This window comes from Dendropsophus ebraccatus, chromosome 2 (genome assembly GCF_027789765.1).
Source record: "Dendropsophus ebraccatus isolate aDenEbr1 chromosome 2, aDenEbr1.pat, whole genome shotgun sequence".
Classification (NCBI taxonomy): Eukaryota; Metazoa; Chordata; class Amphibia; order Anura; family Hylidae; genus Dendropsophus; species Dendropsophus ebraccatus.
Genome location: NC_091455.1, coordinates 156,868,558 through 156,890,606, shown reverse-complemented (window position 1 = coordinate 156,890,606; position 22,049 = coordinate 156,868,558). Strand labels below are relative to the sequence as shown.

At 42.9% G+C, this 22,049-nt stretch overlaps 1 protein-coding gene across 1 annotated transcript in view; it reads right to left on the bottom strand.

The window, feature by feature from the left end:
* Positions 1 to 22,049, bottom strand: part of CTNND2 (catenin delta 2) — an 891,951-nt gene that overhangs the window by 115,004 nt on the left and 754,898 nt on the right. Inside the window, exon 14 of the mRNA XM_069958560.1 lies at positions 9,690 to 9,875. Coding sequence (XP_069814661.1) covers positions 9,690 to 9,875 — 186 coding nt within the window. The remainder of the gene's footprint in view (positions 1 to 9,689; positions 9,876 to 22,049) is intronic.

Sequence of the window (22,049 nt, the reverse complement as noted above, 5' to 3'; positions counted from 1 at the left end):
TTGCAAATCGAATCTTAATAAATTTCAATAAAACAGCCAAACTATAGTAGCTACAGTACTGGGACTATTACAGAATGATGAATTTGTTAACCAAGTTTTTAAAATTGGAAAATAAAAATAAAAAAAAATTTCAATCAACCAATTTCCAGTCAATCATCCAATTTCCGCCATGGACAGCAGTGGACATCAGTGGACCAGCGGCGTAACATCAATTTTTTTCTTAAGACAGCTGTGGACATCGGTGAACCAGCAATGTAAAATCTATTTTCTCCCAGAAAAAGCAGTGATCATGGGTGGACCAGCAGCGTAACATCAATTTTCTCCCAGAAAAGCAGTGGACATCGGTGGACCAGCTGCGCATAATTACCATTTCTCTATGTTCATCATTGGACGCCAGGAGGTGGCGGGGCAGGGGCAGCACTTGGTTGGTAACTGAATCGGGACTTTCCTTTTTTTGTTGAAATATTGAAGAAATGAAAGAAGGCCCCCAATTTTTTGATCCCCAGAACCTGATTTTTTTTACATGTCAAGTAAAATTTATGTAATCTGACAGTTGAGCTGAATGGGCCATCCAACCTTCAAAAAATGGAAGTTAAAACCTAGTAAATCGGGATACACTAAAATAGACCATAAAACCCCACCAGCAAAAGAAAAAAGAATAGAGACTACAGAAAAGACCAGATTCAAGAAGGCTTCACACTGATTGTATTCCCAAGACATGCATACATAGCAACACCAGGTTATTGATTTGACAAAGTGCAAGATGCACATTTAGGCTGGGTTCACACTACGTATATTTCACTCAGTATTGTGGTCCTCATATTGCAACCAAAACCAGAAGTGGATTGAAAACACAGAAAGGCTCTGTTCACACAATGTGAAAACTGAGTGGATGGCTGCCATTTAATGGCAAATATTTGCTGTTATTTTAAAACAACGGCTGTTATATTAAAATAATGGCAGTTATTTACCGTTATATGGTGGCCATCCACTCAATTTCAACATTGTGTGGACAGAGCCTTTCTGTGTTTTTAATCCACTCCTGGTTTTGGTTGCAATATGAGGACCACAATACTGACTGAAATATACATAGTGTGAACCCAGCTATCTCCAGCTTAAATGAACAGGGAAGGGAGTGAGGGTGACCCACCCTCCCTTTAGTCACTCCCAAAAAACCTCACCCTGATTGTGCATTCACATGTCGCTCCAGGGCTGCTGCGTAAAACCATCAGTGGATCTTTATGCCCGTCAGTAGACTTAGGAAAATACACAGTTTTAGTGTTGAACTAGGTAGTTACACTCTAAACTGTGTATTATCACCCCATTACTAAAGGGTGGTGGAAATACAGCTGTGCATCCCCTGGAAGGTTTTAGGTAACATAAACCAAAAAGCAACCATTCACAGATGAGTGCACTAAGAGGGTATGTGCACACTCCGGAATCCCGGCGGATCACCCACCGCGGATTCTGCAGCTCGCGCGCATCTCCGCTGCTACCATTGGCTTCATTCTATGGTTTGTCAGATTCCAACGTCCGCCCGAAGAATGAGCGGGTTCATTTATCAGGCGGATGGCGGAGTCTAGCAAACCATAGAATGAAGCCTATGGGACAAGCAGAGATGCGCGGTGGGTGATCTGCCGGGATTCCATAGTGTGCACATACCCTAAGCAAGGGGAACCTGCCATTCAGCAACAGATAGCTACTGATAGTAGCTCTAGAGGTTTCTTATATCACATTTAGAGGACATAATTCTCTGTGATATATACACCATTAGGAACCCTTCCTATTTTAAAACACTAGTTTTTAAAACACTCAAAAAATCACAAGAGCAATTAAGACGTCACACACAACAAGTACCCTACCAGGAACCATTGTGGGAGCTCTAAGGACAGTTGTGATATCTTAAAAACCCCAAGAACAGTATCGCATGGTTGGATTCCTCAGCACAAGTGCCAGGGTTGAAGCCACACGGCTATGTTAAACAAGAAGGGAAATCTCCTCTTTGTGAACCATAGTCATGGGAATATGTGTCTGGAGAATCCTGATCTTGGGGCATGGGATGCACATTGGACTGTGGCGAGGCATTAAAGCGACTCTGTACCCATAATCTGACCCCCCCAAACCACTTGTACCTTCAGATAGCTGCTTTTAATAGCTGCTTTTAATCCAAGATCTGTCCTGCGGTCCGTTTGGCAGGTGATGCAGTTATTTTACCAAAAATTTACTTTGAGGGTATAAACCCACACACCGTATACGCAGCTTATTTACTGCTGCGATACGCAGCAAATACGCAACAAACACGCAACAAACACGCAACAAATACGCAGCAGATTAGATCTAAATAACTGGACACAGCATCAAATCTGCACCACCAAATCTGCTTCAAATCTGCTGCGTTTTTGCTGCGTATCTGCTGTGTATACGGTGTGTGGGTTTGTACCTTGAAACTGGCAGCCCCGTGCCCTACGGGAGTGGCCTGGATTGTGTATGCATTAGGCTGGTACAACCTCTCTGTCCCTCCTCCCCACCCTTCTCACCATTAGGAATACTCCAGGCACATTGCCTACTATTCCACACCTGTTTAGCCCGGCACATGAGCTGGATCGTTAAGGACCTGTGCAAATGTTCAGCATGGAGAGAATTTTGTATTAAAAGCAGCTATCCGAAGGTACAAGTGGTTTGGGGGGGGGGGGGTCAGATTGTGGGTACAGAGTCGCTTTAAGCTGGTGTTGATAGTATAGGCTATGCTGGACATGGATATGGGCACTATGTTTAAAAATGGGGGGGTTGGGAGGAGATTTATCAAAGGAGTGTAAAGTTGAACTGGCTTAGTTGCCCCTAGCAACCTATCACATTCAAGTTTTCATTCCTTACACATTCCTTGGAAAATGAAAGTTGCAAGCTGATTGGTTGCTAGAGGCAGCTGAGACAATTCTACACCTGTTTGAAAAAAATCCCACAGGGTTTTATAAAATACTGTACAGTATATATTAATTTACTAGGGGTATTTGCTAAAGGAATATACTAATAATTTAAGGGCTAAAATTACTTGGTATGTTTAACCCCTTCAAGACTAAGCCTATTTGGGCCTTAATGACCAGGCTCATTTTTCAAAATCTGACCTGTCTCACTTTATGCGCTCATAGCTCAGTGATGCTTTAACATATGCTAGCGATTCTGAGATTGTTTTTTTTGTCACATATGGCACTTTATATTAGTGGCAAAATTTGGTCACTACTTTGTGTGTTTTTTGTGAAAAACATCAACATATCATGAAAAATTAAAAAAATGTGCATTTTATGAACTTTGAAATTCTCTGCTTCTAAAAAAAGAAAGTCGTAGCACATAAATTAGTTACTAAGTCACATTACCGATATGTCCTCTTTATTCTGGCTTCATTTCATAAACATATTTAAATTTTTTAGGGTGTTACGGGGCTTAGAAATTTATCAGCAAATTACCACATTTTCGTGAAAGTTTCCAAAACTGATTTTTTTTAGGGACCAGTTCTTTTCTTAAGTTGATTTAGGAGGGTTGTATACTGGAAACCCCCATAAGTGACCCCATTTTGCAAACTACACACCTTAAAGAATTAATCTTGGGGTATAATGAGCATCTTAACTCTACAGGGGCTGGAGCAAAGTATTCACTATTAGGCCGTAAAAAAATGGAAAATTAAAATTTTCCAATAATATATACGTTTAGAGTAAAGTTTCTAATTTTCAAAAGGAACATGAGAGAAAAAGCACCCCAAAATTTGTAACGCAGGTTCTCATGAGTACAACGGTACCCAATATGTGGGCGTAAACCACTGTATGGGCACACAGCGGGGCTCAGAAGGAAAAGAGCGCCAATTAGCTTTTTCAATGCAGATTTTGCTGTAGAAGTTTCTGAGCGCCAGGTGCGTTTGCAGTGCCCCTGTAGTGCCAGCGGAGTAAAATCCCGCCATAAGTCACCCCATTTTGGAAAGTGCACCCCTCAGAGAATTCATCTTGGGGTAAGATGAGCATTTTAACCCCACAGGTATTAGAGGAAAGTATTCAAAATTAGACCGTAAAAATGAAAAACTCGAATTTTTCCAATAATATGTTCGTTTAGTTTAAAATTTCTCAATTTCACGAGGAACAAGAGAAAAATATTACCCCAGAATTTATAACGCAGATTCTCTTGAGTACAATGGTACCCCATATGTGGGCGTAAACCACTGTATGGGCACACAGCGGGGCTCAGAAGAAAGGGAGCGCCAATTAGCATTTTCAATGCAGATTTTGCTGAAGAAGTTTCTGAGCGCCAGGTGCATTTGCAGTTCCCCTGTAGTGCCAGCGAAGTAAAATCTCCCCATAAGTCACCCCATTTTAGAAAGTGCACCCCTTAGAGAATTCATCTTGGGGTGTGGTGACCAATTTGACCCCACAGGTATTAGAGGAAAGTATTCAAAAGTAGACAGTAAAAATGAAAAACGCGAATTTTTCCAATAATGTGTTCCTTTAGTTTGAAATTTCTCAATTTGTTGAGGAACAGGAGAGAAAGTTCACCGCAAAATCTGTAACGCAGGTTCTCCTGAGTAGAACGGTACCCCATATGTGGGCATAAACCAATGAATGGGCACACAGCAGGGCTCAGAACGGAAGGAGCGCCAATTAGCATTTTCAGTGCAGATTTTTCTGAAGAAGTTTCTGAGCACCAGGTGCGTTTGCAGAGCCCCTGTAGTGCCAGTGGAGTGAACCCACCCCATAAGTCACCCCATTTTGGAAAGTGCACCCCTTAAAGAATTCATCTTGGTGTGTGGTGAGCATTTTGACCCAACAGGTATTGGAGGAAAGTATTCAAAACTGGCTAGTAAAAATGAAAAACTCGAATTTTTCCAATAATATGTTAATTTAGTTTAAAATTTCTAAATTTCACAAGGAACAGGAGAAAAAATGTACCACAAAATCTGTAAAGCAGGTTCTCCTGAGTACAACGGTACCCCATATGTGGGCATAAACCACTGTATGGGCACACAGCAGGGCTCAGAAGGGAAGGAGCGCCAATTTGCTGGAGCAAAACCACAGCTAGTATCGGTTATTAGAATAGCGCAGTTACTAAAATACAATAAAAAAATGAGATTACAGGTAACGTGGGGTGGTTACGGACAGTCTGGGGTGGTTCCAGGTAATCTGCAGGTGGTTACGGGCAACCTGGGGTGCTTATGGTAATCTGGGGTGGATACGGACAACCTGGGGTGGTTACTGGTAGTCTGGTGTGGATACGGACAACCTGGGGTGGATACGGTGAACATGGGGTGGTCACAGGCAACCTGGGGTGGTTACAGGCAACCTGGGGTGGTTACGGGTAATCTGGGGTGGATACGGTGAACATGGGGTGGTCACAGGCAACCTGGGGTGATTACAGGCAACCTGGGGTGGTTACAGGCAACGTGGGGTGGATACGGACAACCTGCTGTGGTTACAGACAACCTGGGGTGGTTATGGGTAATCTGGGGTGGATACGGTCAACATGGGGTGGTCACGGGCAACCTGGGGTGGATACGGACAACCTGCTGTGGTTACAGACAACCTGGGGTGGTAACGGGTAATCTGGGGTGGATACGGTCAACATGAGGTGGATACGGTCAACATGGGGTGGTTACAGGCAACCTGGGGTGGTTACGGGCAACCTGGGGTGGTTACGGGCAACGTGACATGGATATGGACAACCTGCTGTGGTTACAGGAAACCTGGGGTGGTTACAGGCAACCTGGGGTGGTTATGGGCAACGTGACATGGATACGGACAACCTGCTGTGGTTACAGACAACCTGGGGTGGTTACGGGTAATCTAAGGTGGTTACAGGCAACCTGCTGTGGTTACGGGCAACGTGGGGTGGTTACGGGCAACGTGGGGTGGTTACGGACAATCTGGGGTTGTTACGGGCAATCTGGGGTGGTTACGGGCAATCTGGGGTGGTTACGGATAAACTGAAGTGCTCATAGCTAATCTGAGGTGGGTACCTGTAATCTGGCGTGGTTACGGGCAATCTGGAGGCGGTCATTGGCAATTTGGGGTGGTTAGCGGCAAGGTGAAGTGGTCAGTGGCAACGTGCGGTGGTCAGTGGCAACGTGCGGTGGTCAGTGGCAACGTGCGGTGGTCAGAGGCAACGTGCGGTGGTCAGAGGCAACCTGCTGTGGTTGCGTGCAATCTGGGGGGGTTACATGTAATCTGGCATGATTACGGCAACCTGGGGTGGTCACGGGAAACCTGGGGGGGGGGGTTACAGACAATCTGGCATTGTTACGGATAAACTGAAGTGCTTATAGGTAATCTGGGGTGGGTACATGTAATTTGGGGTGATTATGGACAATCTGGAGGGGGTCACTGGCAACGTGCGATAGTTACGGGCAACGTTAGGTGGTTACGGGCAACGTGGGGTGGTTACGTGTAATCTGGGGGGTTACGTGCAATCTGGCGTGATTACGGACAACCTGGGGCGGTTACGGGTAATCTGGGGGGGTTAAGGGTAATTTGGGAGTAAACTGCAATTATTACTATAATAAAAAGTGTGTGTTTTTTTTTTTTGTATGTTTGTCACTTTTTGTACTTTATACATTCATTTTCACTGTATTACTATGATTACTGTGATATTTTCTATCACAGTAATCATAGTTCAGTGACAGAGACCAAATTGGTCTCTGTCACTTTAAATTTTCAGAGTTGGCTGGTTATGGAGTGCATGCGCTTCATTACCAGCCTGGACGTCGAGGAGGAAGGAGCTCCAGGAGCAGGTAATGTATAAGGGGCAGGGGGGTGACTTGGTGGGGGGGGGGCACGGTGACACTTTTTATCCCCTGTCACCAATTATTTATGGTAACAGGGGATAAAAAGTGCTGATCAGCACTGGGAACAGGCGATCAGTGGTATATAGTATATACCGCTGATCGCCTGTCCGGGACCACACGGGGGGGTCCCCGATCACTGCCCCATGCTCTCCGCTACCTCCGGTGGCGGAGAGCATGGGTGTTTCATTCATTTCTATTTTCTGATCACTGTGAACAGACATTAGTCTGTTCACAGTGATTGCGGCGGCCATCTTGGATCTGATGGCCGCCGCGGGGAGGGAGAGGGTTAGTGACCAGCCCACTAGGGGGGCTGATCTGGGGTCTGATTGACTTATTTCATCTCCCCCCCGCCGTGGATTCAAATGCAGATGAAATGCAGTACAGCGCCGGCCCATTAGTGACCGCCGTATCGGCGGTCACTAAGGGGTTAACTGACGGGATCCGGGCACAGCCCGGATCTCGGCAGTTGCGGCGGGTGCCCGGCTATCACTGACAGCCGGGCCCTGCCGGGGATGACAGGAGTGCAGCTCCTGCGCCCCTGTCATCCCGTGGACGTACCGGCACGTCCATCTGCAGGAACTGTATGCAGATTTGGACGTGCCGGTACGTCCATATGCGGGAAGGGGTTAAAGGAAAAAATAAGGTTGCTTAAAGTAAGGGAATAATTTATTGGGGACTTGGTTTGGAGGGAGACTGGAATTTGCCCTGGGGGTCACGGTTTTCCCAATCTGTCAGGTGGTGGAGCTCCATATGCTGCCACATGGAATTGGTGCTGCGGTTTTAATCCAAACCCCAACCTGCTTTTTCTGCTGGCAGATGTTGTCTCTTCCGTCACTTACATGTAAGAACTGCAACACTGCTTAGCGCAATTGGCTGCCTTCTGGGCCCTTCTTGACTGCTGCTGGAATCCTCCTTATAGTCAGGGACAAACTTGTCTTCCCCTAACTCCTCTTCAGCAGACATTTATTCCGAGCCCATACTGCGTCTCCAAGCTGCCACTGCCCTGCTCCCCTCACTTCTCTCTCTTCTGTTATGTGCTGGCTCAATATCCGATGCCTTCATGAGATCTTTAACATCTAATGTGTCTGGGTCCAACCATTCTGAGAAACTTAGAGACAGTTTCCGTGCAGATGGCACTGGCCCAGCAGTGCCAGGAATCTCAGTTGGACCTGCAGTTGCCCCCTGGCCACTGACACTGGCTAAAGGGTCTGATTTTTTAAAGATTTTTGAAATAGTGGTCAGGCCTCCTATCCTTACCTCTACTCTCCTCTCCATCCCTATATTTCTATTTATTTCTCTCCCTGCTCTGCTGCTCCCTCTGTTTGCTTCCACCACCACTACACACACAGATGGGCCTCCAGTAAACGAATCACCTTATATAGAGGATAAGGTGCTGAAATCACAGAGGGGCCTGCAGTAGATTGGACAAGTGCTAGGGATTATTGTTAATCCCTTTCTCCCGCCCAGTGACACTCCAGACAGCTAACATGTGAGGCCGCCATGTTTTATTGCGAATTTCCTTAAATGGGTTGGCCACTATATAGTAAAATAGGTCAGTACAAAGTATTAGTAAGTGTACTCAATGCATATACTGACAGCAGTTCCCTGTGTACCTCATAGAGGTAAAATCAGACTCCCCTTCACCAGGCTGCGCTTCCCTTCTCTGTTTTGTTTCTGTCCATAAAATGGCTGACATGGAGGAGCATGTGACCATGCCCCGCCCCCCTGTGTCCACCACTGAGCCTGTCTATGTCTATGGAGGACACAGGGGACAGGGCAGGGTCACATGCTCCTCCATGTCAGCCATTTTATGGACAGAAACAAAACAGAGCAGGGCACCACAGCCTGAAGGAGGGGAGTCTGATTTTACCTCTATGAGGTACACAGGGAGCTACTGTCAGTATATACATTGAGTACACTTACTAATACTGTACAATGAGCTATTTTACTATAAAGTGGCCAACTCCTTTAACAAATCTGTGTGAATTTGCTTTGCAGAATTAAAGGACAAGTGCCATGAAAAACTTTTTCCCAGTAATTGAAGCACATTACAAAGTTATATAACTCTGTAATGTGCTTCAATCACCTATCTGCCTCCCTTCCCTGTCTTTTCCCCCCTCCACCCCCCACCAGGAAGTGTCCTGACTCACACAGACCTGATTACTGTCGTCACCGTCACCAGGCAGCTCCTTCTTGTGAGGATGAGTCATCAGCCGGAGGGCTGCTCTAGGTCCTGTCACAGCAGCCTCCCCCTCCCCCTCCTTGTCAGGTGACTCTGCTTGCTCAGATTATCTTCTCTAGTGACATGACTCCTTCACTGAGTCCACGGCAGCAGGAGAGAGGGTATGAGGGGAGGGGGGAGCTGCCTATGTGCCGGAGTCAGTCAGAGGGAAGATAAGCAAGTGAGATGTGACAAGTGATGGCTTGCAGTTGTTCAGCCAATGGGAGCTGAGAAAGCCTGTCACCTGACAAGGCAGGGGAGGGGGGAGGCTAGTGTAAAAGGAGAAGGAGCTGAGAGAAGAGCTTGGTGACGGTGACTACAGTAATCAGGTCTGTGTGAGTCAGGACACTTCCTGGTGGGGAGTGGAGGGGGGAAAAGACAGAGAAGGGAGGCAGATAGGTGATTGAAGCATATTACAGAGTTATATAACTTTGTAATGTGCTTCAATTACTGGGAAAAAGTTTTTCATGGCACTTGTCCTTTAAGCAAATTGACAGTGCAATTGACAGCGAATCTGCTTCACCAGATTCACTTTGCTCATCTCTCCTTATCATATAAAAAATGCTCGGAATATGAAAGAAATTGATTAACTGAAGTTTGCACAATGGAAAGCTACATGTAAATAGTTAAAAGAGCAACATAACTGCTTACCTGATCTAAGGATTTCTTTTTCTTCTTCTTTTTCCCCCAACATCCTGAACTTTCTGTGTCTTTGTTGTTGGTCTCACCGCAAAGCAATCCATCAAGTTCATCTGTTCCAGTTTGCTGTCCCTGAGAAGTTTCTGCAGCTAACCGGTAGGAAAGGTTTCTCAAAATGCACACACAGTTTTCGACGGTCTTAAATAATAAAAATAAATAAATATAGAGTTAATTTTTTGTTATTATAATATTGTTTCATCTCACAGTGTATTTTGACATTTAATGATTAAAGCTTTGTCTATAAAAATGTACAACTTCATAGAGAACTCCTAAGAAACCTCAAGACAGACATAATATAAAATTATAATATTAGTTTAATTTCATTTGTGACGCAAAAGAAAAACTTTTTATAGGCAAAAAACAGCATGTTAAAAGCGAGCTTTTATGTGGAAGGAGGCGAGGGAATATCTTTTGTGCACAGGAAACCCACCTACTGAGTAAAGACACTTATAGGATAAAACACTCTAGCTTTCCCCACATATTCCAGGCACTCTATGAGGGAGATTTATCAAACATGGTGTAAAGTGAAACTGTCTCAGTTGCCCTTAGCAACCAATCAGAATACACCTTTTTCCTTTTCCAAAGAGTCTGTGAGGAATGAAAAGTGGAATTTAATTGGTTGCTAGGGGCAACTGAGCCAGTTTCACTTCACACTATGTTTGATAGATCTCCCCCTATAAGTCTAAATCACGGGTGTCCTAATAGCCGTAAGGAATTCTGTGGCCTTTACATTCTCAGCAGTGTAACTGGATTCAGAAGGGAGATTTGTCATATTAGTATGTTTGGTTAACAATGTCCATAATTGTATCATTATATGCCCAAAACAGGTATCAACATCTACCCCGAAGATTTTAACCTGACCTCTGACCCGGAGTTGGATACCACTTCTAGATCACACCAGGCTACTCCAGCATTTTGAGTGTTCTTATGGAAGGAGGACCTGTTTGACGCGTGGCAAGTTGGAAATAGTACCGAACGTGACTATGTCATTTTCTCGATCCCCAACAACAACTACACCAGGATTGATTTATTCCTGGTAGATAGATCAATACTTACCTCACTTACTGATGCTCATATTGGAGTTATCAAATGGTCTGACCATGCTCTCTCAAGGCAAGAAATGTCCAGTTCTGTCCCTACCTTTTTGTGGATATGTAATACCTTCCTACTTTCACATTCAAGATATAAAAAAGTTATAGAGACAGATTTTGAGGAATATTTTCATTCCAGTGGGACAGGGAATGTCAGCCACTCAGCCCTACAACTCTCTGGAACGCTCAAAGCATTTATCAGGGTAACGTTCATAAAGTTAGGCAAACAGTGTAAGAAGGAGAGGACGCAAAAGTTGTCCTCTTTATTGGATCAAATTAAAAAGATTGAGGTCATTAATAAATCTAAACAATCTTCACAAAACCTGAAGGAACTCATGATACTCAGACAAAATTAAGGGACTGCCTCTTAACAAACTTTGAAAAACGCCTGAAAAAATGAAAAGTCAGATACTACTTGGATAAGAACAAAGCAGGGAAATTAATGGTGAACCAATTAAAAGCGCAACACTTAAAAACTAAAATCCCCCACATGCTAGACGCCACGGGAAGAGGTAAAATAACAGATCCTTATAATACTTATACTGGCCCCTCATATGGTAACGTTTTTACAAGCGGTGATTGAAACAGGAAAGTGTTACCATCAGAAAATCAGGGAACAGGTATTGTCACACTCCCTAAGCCCGGTAAAAATCAGGAGACCCCACAGAACTTTCAGCCAATATCCCTCTTAAATTCCGATTTAAAGATATACGCCAAATTGTTGGCACTTAGACTGGCCCCTATGTTGCCCACTATAATAAGGAATGACCAGGTGGGGTTCGTGAAGGGCCGTAAAGTTTTTGAGAACACTAGGCGAATTTTGGATGCCCTAAATAATCTGAAATCCAGCAAGATCTTTATAGGGCTTTATACTCAGTGCCGTCAGCACAATTGTTTGTGAATGGCTCGCTTTCGCCCTCCTTCTCAATCACAATTGGCACCGGTAAGGGGTGCCCACTCTAACCACTAATTTTTGTGATGTCGGAGGAACCCCTAGCCCAAATCTTTAGGGTTGTGCCTGATGTGCAGAGTAGTGGGTGGGTGATCATACCCACACTTTATGGCTATGTTCACATGATGTGAACACCCGGCCGTTCCGTGACCCGGGCCGGGTGACGGAACTGCCGGTCTTAGCCCGGATCATCCCGGCCGGTACTTAAGTACCAGCCGGGTGATCTTTCCGGCTGCGGAGCTCTGATGCAGGCACATCAGCGTGCGCCCGCATTAGAGCTTTCCATAGCACACAGTGAAGCGAGTGGCCGGAGCCGCTTGCTTCACTGTGTGAACTGACAGGTCTTTCTGCGGCCGGAATTCACTGAATTCAGGCCGCAGAAAACTGACATGTCAGTTTTATCCGGCGCCGCATGGGATCCCGGCCGGAGTGCATACGATGTGTGTACGCTCCAGCCAGGATCCCATTGAACATAAGGCTATGTTACACACAGCAAAACTACGGCCGGAGTTCTGCGGCGAGAGTTTTACGTAGTGTGAACATAGCCTATTATTGTATGCAGACAATTCTATACTTACGGTTTCTAGCCCATTAGAGTCCTTGACCAGTATTCTAGATATTTTAGAGTTATTTGTAAGCAAATCTTTTTACAAACTGAATGCTAATAAAACTCAGGCTGTCCTGTTGAATACACCTGCCATAGTACACGCTATGTACTATGCTTATGAGTTAGACTGGAGGGAGAACAGTATTACATATTTAGGTATACAGCTGACCACGCCATTAAAAAGTCTATGTAACAAAGCAAAAAGCATACCATACAAATATGGGTGGCACTTCACAATCAAATAAACCAACTTATTAATGGTAACAAAATATAGACAATAATTTTATTATATATTATAATAAATTATTGTCTATATTTAGTTACCATATTAATGAGTTGGTTTATTGGATTGTGAAGTGCCACGCATCTTTGTATGGTATGCTTTTTGCTTTGTTACGTAATCTGTTTTCTTCCATACCATTAGGAATGAGCCCTCTATTTCGGACAGAGATTTACATAGTCAATAGTCATACTTACATAGTCAATACGGTTGAAAAAAGACACATGTCCATCAAGTTCAACCAAGGAGGGGATGGATACAGGGAAGGAGGGAAGGGGGAGGGATGATAAGTTCTATACATATGCATTTATATTATTTTGGTCTAAGAACTTTTCTAGCCCTGTTTTGAAGCCCTCTATTGTTTTTGCTGTGACCAGATCCTGTGGTAGACTGTTCCACAGATTAACAGTTCTCATGGTAAAGAAGGCTTGTCGCCTGCGGAGATTGAACCTTTTTTTCTCCAGGCGGAGGCAATGCCCTCTTGTCCTTTGAGGGGGTTTTACCTGGAACATCTTTTCCCCATATTTCTTGTAGGGGCCATTTATATATTTAAATAAATTAATCATATCTCCCCTTAAACGTCTCTTCTCCAGACTAAACAAATGTAATTCTTTTAATCTCTCCTCATAACTAAGATGCTCCATTCCCCTTATTAGTTTAGTTGCCCGTCTTTGTACCCTCTCCAGCTCTAGAACGTCCTTTTTATGAATCGGGTTCCAAAACTGGACAGCATACTCCAGATGAGGCCGCACCAAAGCTTTATAAAGCGGTAATATTATATCCCTGTCCCGAGAGTCCATGGCTGTTTTAATGCATGACAATATCCTGCTGGCCTTTGAAGCAGCTGACTGACATTGTGTGCTGTTCTGTAGTCTATTATCTACAAGTACACCCAGATCCTTCTCCATCAGTGACTCTCCCAAAAGAGAAACGTCCAGCAACAGCAAATATACCAACCGACCAAGGTCCCAGTCCTTCTATGGATCAGTGAAATAGGAAAAAAAAAGTCAGCTCACCAAAATATAGGTAATGCGTGCTGCTGTGATTCCCCAGGATTGGAGCGCGTGAAGCAATATTGCGGGCCGTCTCCCGTGTGAATACAGGTAAAGAAGATGATGGCTCCCAGCTCCGTAAAAAATTAGTTAAACTTTATTATGTATGCATCTTAAAACAAAAACAAACAGGCTAAAAACATCAGCGCCGACGCGTTGCAAGGTATAACCTTGCAACGCGTCGGCGCTGATGTTTTTAGCCTGTTTGTTTTTGTTTTAAGATGCATACATAATAAAGTTTAACTAATTTTTTACGGAGCTGGGAGCCATCATCTTCTTTACTTCTATGGATCAATTTGACAGCTCTTGATGCCTCTCTTTGGGGAGCTGCCCTTAGCATCAGCCTCCCACAAAGGATCTATTACCCCCTGGTCCCTTAGCTTCCTTCCTTATATCCAGGGGTTAGCAGACATCTTCACTGGTTTCCAGGCCCCCTCAGATCTTGGACTGGAGCCTCAGTAATCAGGACACGGCAGGGGGTGATCTCCAGCATTTGGAGAGCAGAGAGGTCATGAATAGAAAGCCAGGAAATGTCAGCAGGGGTCCATCAGGAGATATGGACACCTCTACCCTGCAGATGGTCAATGAGCTAATTCTATTACCAGTAGTTATCAGAGCTCCAGACAGGACAGGGAATACACAACATTGTTGAGAGCACAAGATTCTCCAAAAATTAGTAATAATAAGGCCATAACAAAAAATAATGTAACTATCTGCACCCCGAACCATCACACTAAGTATATCTGGGGCTCGCGTACACAGAGAGTCACCTATAATCGTTTAACCTAGGACAAATAAGCAGAAGGCCTTGGGCTTCCTAATATAGAGCTTGATCATAACATCCGTCTACTTCAGCCCCATGGCTATCCATTAAACAATGTTCAGTTAAAACGCACTCTTTGAATGCTCTTTAGATGCTGCTCTATGGAAACTTCCTTGCCCAGATATTGCTCTACTGTCAGCACAGGTCTCTACTATTGGTCACTGGCACACAAAGACATAGGTTACACATACAATGCAGTCCTTCCAGGAACACCATTATCCATATTTCATCTTGTTATTCCTGGCTTGCATACTTCCGCACGGGAGGAGAAGGGCCTCTGTGATGTCACTTTCCTATTTGATAAACATACACTATAAGTTTGGCATTCCAAAACAAGACTTCCACAAATACCTGCAGGTTAGATACTGCTTATCCTCCAGCAATCATTCCACAACATCCATTTAGTAAGAAGTTCTTACAATAATTTGCCAGCCTAAAGGTATTAAGCGAATGTATGCTCTTTTGGGAGATCAGCTAAGTTTCACTATAAGTGGTACTTATGCACAATGGTCTCAAGACCTTAAAGCGTAACTATAATTTTTTTTTATTGCAGAAATGAGAAGTGTAAGCTATTTTAAGAAACTCTGTAACAGGTTTTATCAGCCAAAAAAAGCCTCCTTCTGTACTCAAGAAGCAATCTCCCAGCCTCCCCCCCTGACTTCTTATCTGTGCATTACCAGGCAAACACGTCTTCATTACAGAGAAGCCAGTGAAGACGGGCTCTGCTCTCTCCATTCTGTGCCTATGAAGGGGGGAGGGGCCGAGGGAGATGAGGGAGCAGGAAGAGGTGACATGAAGGTCAGCTGTTTGTAGACTGTATGGGCACCTAAAACGCTGGATTCAGGGGTCAGAAAGGTTAGCGGTTATCTAGGAACTTGCTGAGAGAAGATTGCAGGGTGTTGTGCTGTGCAGAACTGCTCAGTCACTCCTAACAGCCCCTCCCCTCTCCAAAGCCACATAATGGACAGAGAAATCCTGCTTCTTCTGAAGTGAAGGGGGAGGCTAGGAGATTGCTTTTTCAGTCCAGAAGGAAACTCTTTTGGTTTATAAAACCTATTACAGAATTTCTTAAAATGACCCTGAAATGACAGTTACGCTTTAAATTTATTATACTTGGTGGATCAATGGAAGGCTGGGATGGAAGGATGGAATGGTAACAATAAGATTGATAGTTTCCTTAAGGGCCCTATTACACGGGACGATTATTGTGTAATAAAATCATTAAATCTTTCGAATTTAAACGATAATCGTTCTGTGTAATTGCAGGCAACATTCGAAAAATCTTTCGTATGTCGTTGATCGTTGAATTAGGGCCCCGTTACACGGGACGATTATCGTGCGAAAAATCGTTATATTGTTCATATTTAAACGAGAATCGTTCTGTGTAATTGCAGGCATCGATCGAAAAATTTTTGTATGTCGTTGATCGCTGATTTAGATCTGAACCTAAAATTATCGTTAATCGTTCGCTAATTGTTCGATGTAATTCCACATTCGTTCGCTCAAGTTCCGCATTTTTTCACTAATTGTTCAGTGTAATTGCACATTGTTCATTGTTTTGCTGGGATCAGAAGGAATAAACGATCATAGTAACAATCGCAATAACGATCAAAGTAACGATCATAACCAATGACCATCGTTCTGTGTAATATGGTGAACGATTTTAGGTTATTGATAAACAATCTCTTTTGCGATCGTTTATCGTTAGTCGTTAATTGTTAAAAATCGCTCTGTGTAATAGGACCCTAAGATTTGGTGACCCTGGTACAGCAAAAGCTACTACATAGACAAATGGCTCCATAGAGAATTCTAGCAAATGACACTTGATTTATGGGGAATGTGTAATACAGTGTTGTATTGACGGACAGCTAATGTTTATTATAGTGCTTGAAAAAGCACTATATTGTAATCCATATTCTCCTTCTTCCGCTTCTTCCAGCCATTTCTTTGCGATTAATACAGCCGAATCGCTTTGCGCACAGACTTAATTCAAACTGCGTTTCGAAGCCCTTGGTGGTGACAGGTGTGCTATTTTTGGTTTTGATCAGATTTGTTGTTTTTAAGAAATTTACGTTTAAAGACCCCTAATTTCCCATAGAAAATAATGGCCCATTGGACATAATGGCCACACTGTAAACGCTAATAGAAATTCTAAGGTCTTGTCAGTCAATGCCTCACAACATCCACACAGTCACATGTCCACTTTTGGCCAATAGAAGATGTAGAAGATGGAAGGTCCTTAACCCCTTAAGGACAGAGCCAACTTGCATTTTTGCACTTTGTTTTTTTTCCTCCTTGTGCTTAAAAGGCCATAGCACTTGCATTTTTTTCACCTAGAAACTCACATGAGCCCTTATTTTTTGCGCCACTAATTGTACTTTGCAATGACAGACTGAATTTTAATCATAAAGTACACTGCAAAACAAAAAAAAATTCAATGTGTGGTGAAATTAAAAAAAAAACAACACATTTTGTTTATTTGGGGGGGGGGTAAGTGTTTTTGCGCCATTCGCTCTTGGGTAAAACTGACTTGTTATATATGTTCATCAAGTCGTTACGTTAAAAACGATATGTAATGTATAACTTTTATATTATGAAATGGTATAAACATATAGTGTAAACAATGGTACACCCACCAAAATTTTGTCAAAGTATCGTTGCGTATACAAAACACTGAAAGAAAAAGGATGTGCTTGGAATAAAATATACAAATTTATTAGATATGCATTTCACTTCGGAGAAACATTTATTGTAAATAGTGTACTTTATGTATTTTTAACGCATATCTAATAAATTTGTATATTTTATTCCAAGCGCATCCTTTTTCTTTCAGTATATTATGAAATGGCTTGTAAAAAATTCAAACCATTGTTAACAAACATATGTTCCTTAAAATCGCTCCAATCCCATGCTTATAGCGCTTTTATCATTTGGTCTATGGGGCTGTGTGAGGTGTCATTTTTTGTGCAATGATGTGTTGTTTCTGTTGGTACCTTGACTGCACATATGCAACTTTTTGATCGCTTTTTATTACAATTTTTCTGGATTTGATGTGACCAAAAAATGCGCAAATTTGCACTTTGGGATTTTTTTGCGCTTACGCCGTTTACCGTGAAGATTGTGAATGTGATAAATTAATAACTTGGGTGATTACGTATGCTGCGATATCAAAAATGTTTGTTATTAATTAATTTATTTTTTTACATGGTAAAAGGGGGGTGATTCTTTTACTTTTTTTTTTTTACTAATAATAACACTTTTTTTTTTTCTTTTACACTTATACTAGAAGCCCCCCTGGTACCCACGTCGCTCTTAAAGGGGCATTGCATAAGTCGCTCTTAAAGGAAGGGTACCCAAGCCGCTCTTAAAGGGACAGTACCCAAGCCGTTCTTAAAGGGACGGTACCCAAGTCGCTCTTAACCCTTTAAGGACCGTGCTAACTTTCATTTTTGCGTTTTCGTTTTTTCCTCCATGTGGTTAAAAGGCCATAGCACTTGCATTTTACACCTACAGACCCACATGAGCCCTTATTTTTTGCGTCACTAATTGTACTTCGCAATGACAGGCTGAATTTTTCCATAAAATATGCTGCAAAACAAAAAAAAAATTATATGCGCAGTGAAATTGAAAAAAAAAACGCAATTATTTTTATTTGGGGGGGCTTCATTTTTACGTCATGTGTCCTATGGAAAAACTTAGTTGTTATATATGTTCCTCAAGTCATTACGATTAAAACGATATGTAATATGTATAACTTTTATTGTATCTGATGGCCTGTAAAAAATTAAAACCATTGTTAACAAATATACGTTCCTTAAAATCGCTCTATTCCCAGGCTTATAGCGCTTTTATCCTTTGGTCTATGGGGCTGTGTCAGGTGTCATTTTCTGCGCCATGATGTGTTCTTTCTATCGGTACCTTGATTGCGCATATGCGACTTTTTGATCGCTTTATATTACATTTTTTCTGGATTTGATGTGACCAAAAATGCGCAATTTTGCACTTTGGGATTTTTTTGCGCTTACACCGTTTACCGTGCGAGATCAGGAATGTGATTAATTAATAGTTCGGGCAATTACGCACGCGGTGATAAAAAACATGTTTATTTATTTATTTTTATTTGTAAAATGGGAAAAGGGGGGTGATTCAGACTTTTATTAGTGGAGGGGATTTTTTATTAATAAAAACACTTTTTTTTAACTTTCCCTTACAGTAATATGAAGCCCCCTGGGGGACTTCTATATACACAGAACTGATCTCCCATTGAGATCAATCCTATGTATATAATAGAGCAATGATCCATCAGATCGGTGCTCTATTATAATGGTCTGCTGCAGACCATCTGAATAGATTGCCGAGCCGGGATCAGCGTCATTCCGACGCTGAGCCCCGGCTGGCTCATTAGAACGGATCTCCCCTCCGCGATCACATCGCGGGGGGGAGATCCCCCACTGGACACCAGGGAGAGGGGGCACAGCTGCTATTCAAATGCAGCTGTCAGCTTTGACAGCGGCATTTGAATAGTTAATTAGCCGGCCGCGGCGATCGGCCGCGCCAGCTAATACACACGGTCCCTGGCTGCACTTAGCAACCGGGGACCGCGCGCTGCAGAGAGGGCTCACGCCGGGAGCCCTCTCTGTTTACTCTTAACGGCCGCATGACGGGTATACCCGTCATGCGTCGTTAAGAGGTTAAAGGGGCATTACATAAGTCGCTCTTAAAGGGACGGTACCCAAGTTGCTGTAAAAGGGACGGTACCCAAGTCGCTGTTAAAGGGTCAGTACTTGAGTCGCTCTTTAAGGGTTGGTACCCAAGTCGCTCTTGAAGGGGCGGTACCCAAGTCGCTCTTAAATGGAGGGTACCCAAGTCTCTTTTAAAGGTACGGTATCCAAGACGCTCTTAAAGGGGCATTACACAAGTCGTTCTTAAAGGGACGGTACCCAAGTCATTCTTAAAGGGGCATTACATAATTTGCTCTTAAAGGGACGATACCCAAGTTGCTGTTAAAGGGACTGTACCCAAGTCGCTGTTAAAGGGTCAGTACTTAAGTCGCTCTTAAAGGGACAGTACTCATGCCGCTCAAAGGGGCATAACATAAGTCAATCTTAAAGGGACGGTAGCCAAGTCGCTGTTAAAGGGACGGTACCCAAGTCGCTGTTAAAGGGATAATACCCAAGTCGCTGTTAAAGGGACGGTACCCAAGTTGCTGTTAAAGGGACAGTACCCAAGCCGTTCTTAAAGGGACGGTACCCAAGTCACTGTTAAAGGGTCAGTACTTACGTCACTCTTAAAGGGACAGCACCCAAGTCGCTCTTAAATGGACGGTACCCAAGTCTCTTTTAAAGGGATGGTACTTAGGCTGGTCTTAAAGGGACAGTATAAGTCACTCAAAGCATTGTCACAAAAGTCGCTCCTTACGGGACTGTACCAAAGTTGCTCTTAAAGGGACTGTACCAAAGTTGCTCTTAAAAGGACTGTACCAAAGTCGCTTTTAAAGGGACTATACCAAAGTTGCTCTTAAAGGGTATCAAGGGTTAAAGTTTCTCTTAAAGTGAAGTCACTGTTAAAGGGGCGCTCTTTTCCAGCACTATGTTTTTCCCTGAAAATGCAAATCTAGTTTGTTTATTAATATTCATTACTGTTCTTTTTAAAGGGCATTACATAATTCGCTCTTAAAGGGACGGTACCCAAGTTGCTGTTAAAGGGACGGTACCCAAGTTGCTGTTAAAGGGACGGTACCCAAGTCGCTGTTAAAGGGATAATACCCAAGTTGCTGTTAAAGGGACGGTACCCAAGTCGCTCTTAAACGGACGGTAACCAAGTCGCTGTTAAAGGGTCAGTACTTACGTCGCTCTTAAAGGGACGGTACCCAAGTCTCTTTTAAAGGGACAGTACTTAAGCTGGTCTTAAAGGGACAGTATAAGTCACTCAAAGCATTGTCCCCAAAGTTGCTCCTTACGGGACTGTACCAAAGTTGCTCTTAAAGGGACTTACCAAAGTCGCTTTTAAAGGGACTGTACCAAAGTTGCTCTTAAAGGCAGGGTATCAAGGGTTAAAGTTTCTCTTAAAGTGAAGTCACTGTTAAAGGGGCGCTCTTTTCCAGCACTATGTATTTCCCTGGAAATGCAAATCTAGTTTGTTTATTAATATTCATTACTGTTCTTTTTGACTTGTAGATGTACAATGTGTTGTTGTATTGCCACTATGTTTTCATGTACGCAGAAACACCTTTTCTTATTTGTGAACTTGTTATTGCTCACTAATGAGGTTGCTACTTGAATTTTATGAAAAATACAATAAATAGATTAAAATAAAAAAAAATAAAAAACAGCATGTTAAAAAAACGTTATTGAAAAATGTAAATAAGCATCCATGTCACTTTAAAAAGACTTTTCACATGTCACACAGAGCACGGCTAAATGTTTTTTACGTCTCTGCCTGATGTGATCCCTGTTTTGCTTCAGGAGATGGGTTCCATAGATTTACAATAGAGCCTGTCGCCTGTAGAGTGAAAGAGACGGCAGCAAGCTGGTTAATGAGGTGCATAGCCACTCGCTTTTCGTTGTTCTGATGATCAGATGGGGCGCTAACACTTAGAAGGGAAGTTTTTTTGCACAGGTGTCAATTATTTTCCAACGTTCTTAATCTATCTCTCCTTGCACAAAATGTATTATTAGATGCGTAAGAATTTATATCTTTTGAGCAATTTTGTTAAAGGGGTTATCCAGCGCTACAAAAACATGGCCACTTTTCCCCCTACTGTTGTCTCCAGTTCAGGTGCAGTTTGCAATTAAGCTCCATTTACTTCAATGGAACTGAGTTTCAAAACCCAACCTAAACTGGAGACAACAGTAGGGGGAAAGTGGCCATGTTTTTGTAGCACCGGATAACTCCTTTAAGCTTATAAAATTCGGCCAAAAAAGTAAGCTAGGGTAGCAGTAGAGTACCGCTGCACAATTTTTGGTGCAAAAATTGCATATGATAAATTGCACATAAACTTTGACTAATCCCAAACGCTTAAAAAAAACAGAGGTGAATGATTTGTAATGATAAAAAACGGAACCACAAAATATAACAATCTCTAAACTACTACTCATTAGGGTGCCCCAAGACACAGCTTTTTTATGCATGTCCACTTTTTTTAGTTTTTTTTGCGGGGTTTTTACTTTATTTGTGTATTGTGTTTGGTGCAACTTGGCGTTTTTGGGGTCGGCGTTTGGACCCGATCAAGGACTTCATTAAAGCCACCATAAGAACTGCAGAGACGTTACTAAAGTTCAAGTGGCTTCTGCAGAAGCCAGAAAGATACCAAGGAGCGTGGACAGGTTTGTATAAACTTTATTATTTTCACATTCATATTCATCAGCCATCAGTGGCCACATAGAAACATAAAAGATTGTCAGCAGAAAATAGACCACTGGGTCCATCTGTCACGGATCCGCGGGCCAATCTGCGCCCGCCCGGCTGTCCCGTGACAAGGGGGAGGAGAATCCTAGCCAAAACAGGG